The sequence below is a fragment of the Microcebus murinus genome, chromosome 12, assembly GCF_040939455.1.
Source record: "Microcebus murinus isolate Inina chromosome 12, M.murinus_Inina_mat1.0, whole genome shotgun sequence".
Lineage (NCBI taxonomy): Eukaryota > Metazoa > Chordata > Mammalia > Primates > Cheirogaleidae > Microcebus > Microcebus murinus.
The window spans coordinates 91,913,766-91,926,053 of record NC_134115.1 but is presented as its reverse complement, the minus strand read 5'-3'; the positions used below and the strand labels follow the sequence as shown (position 1 = coordinate 91,926,053).

The 12,288-nt window shown below is 50.3% G+C and overlaps 1 protein-coding gene across 9 annotated transcripts in view; it reads left to right on the top strand.

Moving 5' to 3' along the window:
* The window catches only part of EHMT1 (euchromatic histone lysine methyltransferase 1), a 153,507-nt gene that overhangs the window by 97,476 nt on the left and 43,743 nt on the right, over nucleotides 1–12,288 (top strand). For 7 of the 9 annotated variants that reach the window (XR_012922152.1, XM_012784411.2, XM_020289587.2 and 4 more), the window contains exons 9-10: nucleotides 2,305–2,436; nucleotides 6,928–7,073. Coding sequence is in view for 8 of the 9 variants with exons in the window: in XM_012784411.2 (XP_012639865.2) it covers nucleotides 2,305–2,436; nucleotides 6,928–7,073 (278 nt within the window). In the remaining variant the exon portion in view is untranslated. The remainder of the gene's footprint in view (nucleotides 1–2,304; nucleotides 2,437–6,927; nucleotides 7,074–12,288) is intronic. The other 2 variants (XM_020289586.2, XM_012784420.2) reach the window with 1 other exon arrangement.

Sequence of the window (12,288 nt, the reverse complement as noted above, 5' to 3'; positions counted from 1 at the left end):
TTGATGGACGGTGAGCTCTTTCTTGTCTTGGGCTGTTAGAAATAAAGCTGCTGTGAACACTTGTGTACAAGGCTTTGTTGAGCAGACGCTTTCCCTTGTCTTGGGTGGATGTTTCGGAGTGGAACAGTAGAGGGGCAGGTGTACCTTCAGGTCTTTAGGAAGCTGCCAGCCTGTTTTCTAGAGCGCTTGTCCTGGGTTAGATGCTACCACCGCACACGAGAGTGCCAGTTCTCCTGTGTCCTTGTCAACACTCATGCGGGTCAGTCTGTGTTTCAGTGGTTCTGCGGCGTGTGCGGTGGCACCTAGCCAGGTTCAGCCTGTGTTCCCCGACCAGTAGCGAGACTGCGACTCTTAGCTGTAGCCGGCTTGCTTTGTGAAGTTTCTGTTCATGTCCTTTGCTCACTTTTTAAATCAGGTTGTTTTCATTAAGTTGTAGGAACTTTTAAAATATTATGGTTACAAGTCTTTTATCAAGTGGGTGTTTTATGTGTATTTATACTTAGTCTGAGGCCTGCCTTTTCATTTTCTTAATGGCATATTTAGAAAAGCAAAAGTATAAAAAATTTTATTAAAGTCTAATTTATGAATTGTTTTCCTTTATGGTTCATACTTTTGTGCTCTAAGAAATCTTTGACTAACCCACGCACAGAGCTTCCATCCCATGTTTTCTTCCTGAATGCTCACAGTTTCAGTGCTTGCACGGGTGTCTGGTTCTTTCTAAGCTCACGCTTCCCCATGGTAGGGTTGTGGCGAGTCGCGTGTGTGCAGGTGTAGACCTGCACTTGTTCCTGCTCCACTGGGTGGACGGGCTTTTCTCTCCCCGTTGAATCACCTTGGGACCTTTGTTGACAGCTGGTGTCTGGGGCTATTTGTGGACTTTCTAGTCTGTTCCGTCTGTCCTTACACCAGTGTCAGGGAGCTGTGGCACTTGCTTTCTTTTCAGTCACTTTGGCTCATCCTCTAGACCCTCCCGAGCGGGCGGATGGTGCAGTCACGGGGGCTCCGGGTTGTGGGTGAGCTGGAGCCTCCTGGGAATCATGTCTGTCCCTTCAGTCCTGTTTCTCTGTTCCTCAGCTTTGTCTGCTGACGTCAGAACACTCGATGTGGTTTTTACTGTTGGCCAACAAGAGGGTTTGCAGATCCGGGTCTAAAGTTGTCTTGGGGCTAGATAGAGACTTTGCCTTTGTTGCCCTGGCTGTAACGTGTAAATTGCATGCTTTCAAATTCTTACATAGGAATTTGGATTTTATTCTTTATGAATTTTATTTTTTATTTCTTTAAGTTTCAAATTGTACAAAGCACTCATGTTCTTCCTATTGATACAATATGATTTCTGAAAGGTCTGTCTGTCTGAGGTTTAGGTGCAGAATCTGGCATGAATTAAAGACTAGGGAGAACCCACCTCTTTGTGCTAGTGGCTCACTTCTTTCTGGTCATTGGAATAACGCTGATGACCAGCATGCAGAAGCATGGCTGTGAGGGGCCGTTGTCTGCCCCGTGCTCGGACTAGATGTCTCCTGTTGCCAAGTGCACACTTCACAGGCTCGGTAAACACCCTCACAGTCACAAGCACCCACCTTGGGCTGTTTTCCGGCCCTCCTGGGAAGTGTGTGGAGGCTGGCCTGCTGCCACCGCCACTCAAGTCCTCAAAGGCGGGGGGGGGGGGGGGGGAGGGGGACACTCAAGTGGTTGAACTTCCCACGTCCCTTGCTGCTGGGCCCGGGGAGCCAGCTGCCCGTCAGCCTTCCTGCTCCCTGGCACGTGCAGGTTCCACTGCCTCCAGGGAGCGGCACCCTTCTCGAGCCACCCGTGTCCAGTGGGGTCGACACTAACCCTGCCCTGGGAATTGCTGGGCACTTTCTAACTGACACTGTTTCCCAGTGACACGGCCGGCACCTTTGGGGCTGTCTCTTCAGCCACTTCATACCAGCCAGTCCTTTAAATCTTCAAATTAGAATTTTCTGTCATTTAAAAATAATTCATAGAACACATGTATACCACATTTTTATCCACTTCCTTGATTATTTGATCGGCTTTCATGTAGCTGCATATTTGAGGAGAGAGATGTGTTGACATGGTAGCATCTTTGTTTTTCTTGATACGGCTCCCTGTCCCGCGGATGCTGCATAGGGGTAGGCGGGAAGGGGGACATGGGACTACTGCGATGGCCTGAGCCACAGTGGGTTTCCGTCTGTCTTTGAGCAGATTGCCCAGAATCAGTCCGCGTCCTGGGCCTGGCTGCGCACCCTCTAGGCGGGCAGCTCTGGGGTGCAGTGTTTCACGGTCTGTGCATTTTGCATCTAGGTTCTGAGGCTTATAAGCCGTCTTCGGGAAGCACAGAGCCCACGGCGCCAGGAGGCAGCACAGGGTATGTGGAAGTTTCTCTGGACTCCCTGGATCTGCGCGTCAAAGGGATCCTGTCCTCGGGAGCCGAAGGTGAACGCCGTGTTATGCCCGCGGCTGGCACCATGTTGGTTCTCTGTCTGCTAGCAGGATGCCCCTGGTGGGTCCTAGTGGGAAACGTGGTCACACGCGTCACCTAAAGTGACCGAGTAGGCATGATACAGAGCACGTGTGCTGTGTCTCTCAGCGCTCAAGCAGGAAGCGGAAACCCTGGAAACCTCCAGGGTGAAGTAGGAAACACTCAGGCGGGAGCAGCGTGCTCTGTCTCACCACGCTCTCCCACGTGGCCCAGACTCGCCTCTCCGCAAGGCCCGAGGGAGGTGCCCCCTGCCTGGCCGTGTCTCGGTGTGCTTGGGGGGACAGGATTTTGGGGACTGCCTAATGGTCTCTGGTGCCCATTCTGATAGGTTGAAAATGTCTTCTGGTTAGAGCTGAGCTGCCTGTTCTCAGGCACGTTCCGTGAAGGGGCGAAAGGCAGGTGGCGTGCTGTTTTCCCGCCTGCAACCACAGGCGCAGCAACAGCTTCCCTTGGACGTCTCCTGCCGTGGTTAGCGCTCACTCGCCCGTTCCTCTGTCAGCTGTTAAGCCGCTGAAAGCCTGTGTCACGGTCCTGCGAGTCCAGTATACTGCCTCCCTCGCTGCTCTGTCGCATGGTCTTTAGCGTGAGAGCTCTTTCTGAACTGCTCACTCTGTTTCATTAATTTCCTTATTCTTAGACCACAATTACAGCATTTATGAATCTACTTTTGCACCTAGTGAGGCAAATACCCTCCGTTCTTATTTTTCAAAATGTTTGTATTGGGTTTTGGTTGTTTTTGGTTTTTTTGACTCTTTTATCCAAATTTGAAGTAAGTGTCTTAAAATTTCACTTCACACCTTCCCCCCATCCTCCAGGGATACTGTTTGGAACTGCTGTGTATTTATGAACACACTGCATCTCTCCGTTTATGTGAGACTCCTCTTACGCCCCTAACGCAATGCCATGATTCGCTTTGCACAAGAACCACATTTCCCTTGCTAAGACCGTTCTTGAGTATCTTATGTTTGTCACTGTTACACATGATATTTCTTTCTGTTACATTTTCTAACTGCATATTTCAATAGGAAATATTTATTTTTATACCTTTGCCTTGGATACAGCCAGTTTACTGAGCTCACTCATTAATTATAAAGCAGTTGTCACCAAACTTGTCTGCACATTAGAATCACTTTTAGGGATCTTTAAAAATTCCAAAATCTAGGACACATCCATATCCGAGGACAACTAAATCCCAGTCTCTGGCTTGAGGCTCAAGCAGCTGGCGGTTTTGACATTCCCCATGTGGATGCCAATGAGTGGATAAATTTGGGAACCACTATTCTAAAGGATTTTCCGCCAGTTCTTTGGGTTTTTGAGGAATATTATCTTATCATTTGCAAATAACTATAGTTTATCTTTTCATTCATTTATAATCATTGTATATTTTTTTCATGTTTTATTATATTACCTAGAATTTTTAAAGCAATGTTAAGTAACAATAAAAGCAGACATCTACAAAAAAAAAAACCCTTATTATCAATGAAAAGTAACTAATACCTGTTTGATCGTTTGGAAGATGTATTTGAAGCGTAATGTGGAAACATTTGAGATCCTGTGTTGTTGACATTCCACATGGATCTTGCATTGGGGGCTTGTGGGTGAATGCTGATTTTAATGAATCACTTTCAAAATGACAAATAGGTAGCTTTTTAGGGTTTTGAACACCAGGCGAGGCTTGATTCACCTATGTAATTTAAGAAATCACATCTTTAGCTTAAGACACAAACTCTAGGCTTGCCCATCAGAGAAACAATGATTGTTTTCCTCCTTGCACCACCAAGTGGAGCAAAAACCCCTCTTGAATATGCTGAAGTCCTTGGCAAAGTCACCTGTGCTTGCTTTCCTGGTTAAGCATAACACCGTGTATTTACGTTTTCTAAACTTGCTTTTAGATTTGGAGGTATCAGGAAGTTATAGATTGGGTTGTAAGTAGGAAATAGTGTTTCGTTTGATCAAATCGACGACTCTGCCCTGGCGACCTCGGCTTGCTGAGCGACGGGAGAAAGAGTGAGATGGCACAGAGGGCCCTGCGGCCTGTGAGTGTTTCTGCTCTGTCTGTAAAAGCAGCTGAAAAGTCACGTGAAGGGTCTCCCAGAGTGGCTCTGTGACCGGTCAGCACCGACTGACCGAGAGGACTGGCAGTGGAAGGAGCAGCAGTGCTGCTCTCCGTGCTCGTGCCTGAGGCACCGGAGCTGGGCGGGAGGCTGCAGAGCTGGGGCTTCCTGGAGACCAAGGCCGCGCACCTCAGACAGGACGGTGCGCAGGGCCAGTGGGCTGGGGACGGCTCCGGCTGTGGTTCAGGAGGGTCCAGGCCTGAGCCTTGGACCCAAGAGAGCATCCGTGCGGAGATGGGAAACCCTCTCGCTTGCACTGTGTCTCCTGCTGCCTCTGCTCTTGGCTCTCCCAGCCCAGGCCGAGTGATGAAGGCCAGGCGGGCGGGGGCAGCTGTGGTGGCAGCGTGGGCTGCAGGGGAGTCCTTGGATCCCTCATGAGATGTCCCTGCAGATTCCCCGCTGTGGGCACACAGCCCAGGTGCCAGGAGACAGCGCTGCCTGAGTGCAGAGCCGGGTCTAGCCCATCTCACCTCAGCCTGCTGGACAGTTCTGAGGCTGCTTTGTGCAATCTGTGTCTGTCGTCTCTTTGCATCGCTGAGCAGGGTGTCTCAAGCCCTCCCAGGTTTAGCCTTGTATCATCCCTGACTTGAGTTTTACTACCTCGTTTTCCTGACCTTTTGGGGTGTGGGAGATCCTGAGGAGAGGCCGGCGGGCCAGGCGGCAGGTGAGCGTGTCACCGCCGCTGTGTTGGAGTTGGGGAGGCTGGGGGCCTCCTCCCTGCAGAGACTGTGGCTCTGCCGTCCACGTTTGCCACGTTGACTGCCACACTAGGAAAAAGGTTTTTTCCTTGGGGCCACAGTGTTTTATTATGAAAACAGAACAAAAGCGTTGAAAGAAAAGCGATCATTTCTAACTTAATGAAAACTTTGTTATTTTTTATTGCTTTTTGTGCGTGAGTTATATGCAACTTGAAAAATAGTTCATACAGCTTCTGAGGTAGAGATGTCTGAGTTACGTATGCTTCACAAGGCCCTGGGGTCAAGACTGGTGTGAGTTAAATGTAACTCATGTATCAGTTAATGTGCTATTGGCCCTTTGCATGGATCCAGGTCCCCTCTTGGCTGTGACTAGTGTCAGATTCAGGATGGGCTAGAGATGAGCAGAGCAACGACTCAGCATGGGTGTTGTTGAGAGGTCAACTGAGGCACAAGCAGCAGTTCGTGAATTAGGCAGCCCCACACGAGAAGTGGTCTGGGAGCTCCACCCAGGGAGCATAAGGGGAAGGCTCTCACGGGCAGCGTGGAAGTAAAGCAGGGGAGGTGCATGCTTGGTGCAGTTGCGTGGTTGCCTGTCTGTCCTGCTGGAGCGTCCCTGGTTGTGTGTGTTGGTTGGGTGCTTTTGATTGGTTGAGTGTAAGTTCCATTTTTCTTTAATGTAGACATTTGCAAGAAATAGCCCACAGTTTCATTTATATTTTCAAATCAAGCAAGGTCAGGCAGCCTCCTTGGCTTACCTGGCTTTGTCTCCTTGGGGGTTCTTTTACGCTTTTTCTTCCTTTTGATTTACTTTAACAGTGTATTTTTTAGATGTGGAAACACGAATTAATTATTTTTAATTGAGGGAAGTCAGTAGTGAGTGTTTGAAGCACTTCCCTTACATTTCTCCTTCGTTTCACAAGGGAAGAGCATGAAATGCTGCCTGGCTTCCTCTAGGAGCGAGCGGCAGCCACTGGTTGGGCTCAGGGGGTCTTGCTGGTGGCCACCCTCTGCCCACCCACCTCAGTCTGTTCTGGGGGTGATTCCTGCTTTTGCTGCCAGTAACTTCTTTGAACCTAATTATCCTCTAGTTTGTTTTTTTATTTTCCCCAACTCTTCTCCCCTTAACCTAATAAATGGGCTCTCTGGACTGTGGTAGTAGGTGAGTGATATTCTAGATAACAAATAAGCCACTATTAAAGCCTTACAAATTAAAAACATTTTGATGGCTGGAATTCTAAAACCAAGTGAGGGAGACAAGGTCTCAACGGGTAGTGAATGCTTTTTTGTGTGGAAACCAAAAGATTTAGGAGCTGCCGCTGAAGGTGCAGCCTCTCTCTTTTGAACTTGGGCCCTGGGTCTGAGGACACAGAGTGACGAGCCCCTCTGGTGCCCTGGCGGGGGGTGCGTTCTCGGGAGACCCACAGGCGGCTCCCTCGGCCGTGAGGGGTATTTAGTGGGCATCAGACACTCCCTGCCGTGCAGGGCCATTGTGCCCGTGTAATCATCCATGTTGCGTTTATTTCCTTGCACACGAGATCACTGTCAAGACTCTATGATTGAGAACCGTCCGCTTTCTGGACAGTTCTGTTGAGGTTGGGATTGCCTGCGCTGACGTGTGTCTGTGTAACGTTAGGGTTGGCCAACGGCCCGGACGCGCTGGAGACGGACGGCCTCCAGGAAGTGCCTCTCTGCAGCTGCCGGATGGAAACGCCGAAGAGCCGCGAGATCACCACCCTGGCCAACAACCAGTGCATGGCTACTGAGAGTGTGGACCATGAAGTAAGCCCGTTTACTTTCACTTACACAGCAGGGAATTGGCCCGTGCCGCGTGCCGGTGGGAAATAACTGCAGACAGTGAAACCAGGCACAGGTCTAGAGCGTGTTAGGAAGGAAGATGGTACAAACTGTGTTTGAATGTAAGTGGCCTGTTTGTTTCTCTCTGTGGTCATGCTTTCATAAAGGTTTTCCTGCTCTGCTGTGGAGCGGGAGGTGAGTAGGTAGACACCGGAGGGCTGTGCCAAGGTGAGCCTGTGCCCAGGCCCCCGCCCACGCGCTCCTGCGGTAACAGGACAGGAGGGACAGGCAGAGCACAAAGAGAATTTGCGTTTTCTGAGAATCTCTCCAATTCTTCTTTACAAGATTTCTTTTAGCCCTTGGAGCCACCTGACCGTGGCTGGCCGTGAGGAGGGGCTGCTGAGCGGAGGCTTGTTGGCACGAGGCCAGCAGAGGCGCCACATGCACCCTGTGTCCGTGGGCCTGGCTCTGTGTGCGCTGGAACCAGGTCAGCACAGGCGCTCTTAGTTCTGTCCGAGTCCCGACGCAGGTGTGTGGTCGCCATTCGCAGGAGATCTCCAGGCTTTTTGGTCTGTGGTGCCATCCTCATCAATGCGGTCACTGAGTCTCACCTGTGAGTCTTAGAGATCAGTGAGATACTGACAGCGACAACCCACACGGCGCTTCCGGTGTGCCAGGCCCTGCGTGGAGACCGCACCCACATAGCTCCCCTGGTCTTCGCGCAGCCTGTGCAGCACAGACTGCCACTGCAGCCCGCAGGCGAGCCCAGAGGGGTCAGGCCGTGTGTCCAGGGGCGCGCCTCCCAGGGGCTCAGGCAGCGCCAGGAGTCGGGCTGCGCGGTTCTGCCCGTGGCGGCCCGCCGGGGTCTGGTGCCAGCCAGTAGATCCAGCTTGGCTGGAACTTTGCTTTTCTGCTGATGCTGCGGGCCTGGGGGCCACCGTGGAGGACCACAGGCTGTCCTTGTTTCTCCTCCAACTGGTGTCAGGGCTTGCAGTCACGACTCAGTTGGGAAACTTACTTCCCAGGTGAGGTTAACATCATTGTTCACGCGCACAGCGCCCATGCGCTGACTCAGACACCTGCGCCGTTCTGCCCCCTCCCAGCCTCAGCAGCTCTCACCGTGGCACATGTGGCCAGCAGGTCCTCACCTCAGGAACACGCGTGTCACCTGCTGCATGCTCTGTCACACTCGGCCTCTCCACAGAATCCTTCCACTTCTTTAAAAGAACGTTTAATAGTGAAAAAGCAGAACGCAGCCTTCGGAGCCCACTGGTGTTTCTCTCACCTGCTGTCCTTTCTTGGCTTGGAGCTGCTGTGTTGAAACAAACTCCACTTCACCACTCAGTATCTCAGTGTGCATTTCCGTTAAGAAAAACAGCATTTTCCCACATAGCGGCAGTGCATTCTCACATGCGATGGGAATAACAATATTTCCTGTTATTACGTAGTGCCTCGTCCGTAGTTAGATGTCTGTCAGAAGAAATGCCTCTTGCTCTTTCCTCTAATTGGCTCCAGACAAGTTCTGCTCATTAAGTCTTGCAATGTCTTAGTCTCTTGTGTCTCTTTAACCCAGAACATCCCTCTGCCACCGCTTCTTCCCACCGAGACTGGACCGCAGGTCCTGGATTTAGCTGATGGCTTTCTTGCTGTGTTCTATAAGTCATATCCCTAGTTCCTGGAGCCTGGAAGTTAGATTTGAAGACTTGGGTCGATGCAAGTACTTAAGGTTTTTATTTTGTGATTCGGTTGTGGCAGAGCTGCTTTGAGGGGGGGCTCTGGGAGCTGGGGGTGGTGCTAAGATGAACCGGGATTTTGCAGTGGCCGCCTGTCCCTTCCTCACCTGCCTTTTGCCCGAAGGTTTCACCTCTTGTCCCCGTGACCACCACCTGAATCCAGTTTTCCATCAGAAGTTGGTGACTTTGCAATTCTGTCATTCCTCCTGCCAGCCACAAGCTAGAATTCTTTGGTATGGAAGAACCTATTCCCTTATCTGCTAGTTGTCTTTGGTGCTTCAGAAATAGGTCTTATGGACAGCAGAGCAAATAGCTACTCATCTCTCCTTTCAGAGGAACGAAGTGATGCTCCCTCACCCTCAGTGGTGTCCTGGCGGCTTGCCTTTGCTCCTGTCTGTCCTCTCCACCTCCTTTTCTGCCTTCGTCGTGCTTAGAAACTCATGGTCTTTTCTGTATTGAGTGTGTTGTGAACTTTTTTCTTATAAAATTAAACACAGATCCAGAGCATCATACAAAACAAATGTTGGGCTTAATGAATCCTCTCAGGTGAACTCTGGTAACCACCACTGAGGTCAAGAAGTAGAGCTTCGCCCTTCTCCTCCGCCCTGTTCCCAACCTCGGGTTTCCCTCCCAGGCAGGTTTCCCCCGTCTGCTGGGAACCTCACCTGCCGTGCACAGTGCTGCCTCCCCAAGCCAGCTGGCCCCTCGGGGCTCCTGTCACCTGGGCTGTGCTGACTCCACTCTGTGGTTGCAGCTCAGCAGGTCTCTGTGTTTCCTGCAGAACGGCAGCTGGGTACAGAGACGGGGCTCGCTCAGTCCCCTCCCTTTTCCCTTTGTAAGACTCTCGGGGCATGCAGTGACCTATTGTCCCTCTTTCCTGATGTCAGCCGCTGTTATTCATTGGAAGTTTCAAAATGGTCTAATTCGATTATTTATTGTTCATGTATTGGTTGGAAAGGTTTTATAAAGAGGCAGGTCAGCTACCATTTTTTTTTTTTTTTGAGACAGAGTCTCGCTTTGTTGCCCAGGCTAGAGTGAGTGCCGTGGCGTCAGCCTAGCTCACAGCAACCTCAAACTCCTGGGCTCAAGTGATCCTTCTGCCTCAGCCTCCCGGGTAGCTGAGACTACAGGCATGCACCACCATGCCCGGCTAATTTTTATATATATATATCAGTTGGCCAATTAATTTCTTTCTATTTATAGTAGAGACGGGGTCTTGCTCTTGCTCAGGCTGGTTTTGAACTCCTGACCTTGAGCAATCCGCCCGCCTCGGCCTCCCAAGAGCTAGGATTACAGGCGTGAGCCACAGCGCCCGGCCTCAGCTACCATTTTAATACCCAGTACTACCTCTCATGCCTAGAGTGCCATGGCGTCATGCACGGTTTCTTACAAGAAGTTAGCTGTAATTTTTATCTTTGTTCCTTTATGTATGATGTGTCTTTTTTTCCTCTGGCTGCCTCCAAGATTTTCTGTTTATCTTTGGCTTTCGCTGGTTTACAATGATGTGCCTAAGTGTAATAGCTTTGTTGTTTTGTTTTGCTTTCTCTATGTTTATCCCATGTACGTTTTGTCTGAGCTTCTTGGGTCTTTGGTTTGATATCTACTGATTCTTAGGAAATTCTTGGGCACTAGTGCTTTTCTTCTTCAGCCTTGTTCTTTTCTTTCTTCCTTTTCTGGCATTCAGATTAGACTGTTTGATGTTGTTCCATAGCTCTTTGATGCTCTGCTCTTTTTTTCTCTTTTCATTTTAGGTATAGATTATTTATATTGGCCTTTTTTCCAAATCCACTACTTCTTTCTTCTTCCTTGTTGGGTATGCTTAAGAGCTAATCAAAAGCATTTGTCTCTGTCACTGTGTTTTTTGATTTCTAGCATTTACATTGACTTTCTTAAAATTCCCAATCTGTAATACATTTCAGTCATCTCTGCATCTGCTTCTGTTGATTGTTTTTTCTCTTAACAGTGGGTCCAGATTCCTCTAGAGCAAGGCTTCTCCACCTCAGTACCATTGATACTTTGGACCAAATCTTTAGGGGAACGGGGCTGTCCTGCTCATTGTTGAATATTTAGCCTTTCTGGTCTCTACCCATTAGGTGTTACATTGCCTATTTGTAACAACCATAAATGTCTCCAGATATTGTCAAATGCCCCCGGGGAGGTTGAGGGGGCAAAATTGCCCCTAGTCAAGAATCACTGCTCTTTTGTCACCTGGTGCTTAGATCAGTGCAGTGGGTGGTGACTGCCGTGGTGACTTGGGTCCTCAGCGCTCCTGCCTTGCCGTGGCTTTTGGCCTTTCCTGTGTGCCTCTGCTTCAGTGAAGGCAGGAGGGTCCTCTCTCTGTGTTCTTGTCCCCCATGGCAGGTCACTGCTGCCTGCTGCTCAGTGCTGGGCCAGCCTGGCCGTGCGGCCACCTGTCGTCCCAGAGCCTGTCCTCGGCAGGCCCCGAGCACCTGAGTCTGTCCTTCCTGCCCGCGTCTGGGATGGGTCTCCCCAGCACCCCACCCCCCACCCCCCGGGCGTAGGAGGCCTCAGTGATCTCTTTGCAGGGTCCTGGGCCGGGAACTATTTGCTGCCCCCCACTGGGAGCAGAGGAGCTTTGACTGTAGCCCTTCCCTCAGTCACAGTAGGTTTTCATCCATGCCCTGGCCTTACTTCCTCCTCCTGGCTGCTTTGTGCAGTGAGGGAGAAGGATCCACGTGGGTTCTAAAAAGCCTTCTCTGGGTCTGAACCTGCCCCACGACTGTGAGTACACAGGGGGGAGTGAGAGGGGCTGGCAAGGGTGCCAGCTACCTGGGGCTGTGGCTCCCGCAGCTTGTGGCTTCTGTGGCGGCACTCACAGCTGAGCCCGAGCCCGGTGGTCTGCTGTGATCACATTTCCCCCCACCCCCTCCCCTGTTGCCCAGGCTGGGGTGCAGTGACATTATCACAGCTCACTGGTCCTCCTGCCTCGCCGCCCACAGTGCTGGGGTTACAGGTGTGAGCCACCACGCCCAGCCTATGTTATCTTTTTTCCCAGCCCTAACCGGATTCCATTGTCATTCATTGGAAGGACTCTTCCCAAAACATGCACTTCCTTGTGTCTTCCTGACCTTCTGCCTGGAATCCTCAGTCCCCAGCTCTGTTGTCTCCATCTCACAGCGCAGAAAGAATCGCACACCTTTGTCGTCTTCGCAGTTACACAAACGATGCTTGCTCATTGTGAAACATTCAGGCACTACAGATCTGCATGAATAAGAAAGTATCAATCAACTCTTATTCCAAAACTGAGGAAATCAGTCTTTGTATTTTTTATGTCCCTCCAGACCTTTCTATGTCTATGCTACATTGAATTTTTTAAAAATGTAACTTGTTTTTTCCTTTAAATATTGAAAACATTTTTCAAAATCAATAACTATGGATGCTTTATGTCCACAGGTCTTGACCAGGGGTCCACAGCAGAAACGGTGGGTGGGGTGGGAGGTCAGGGT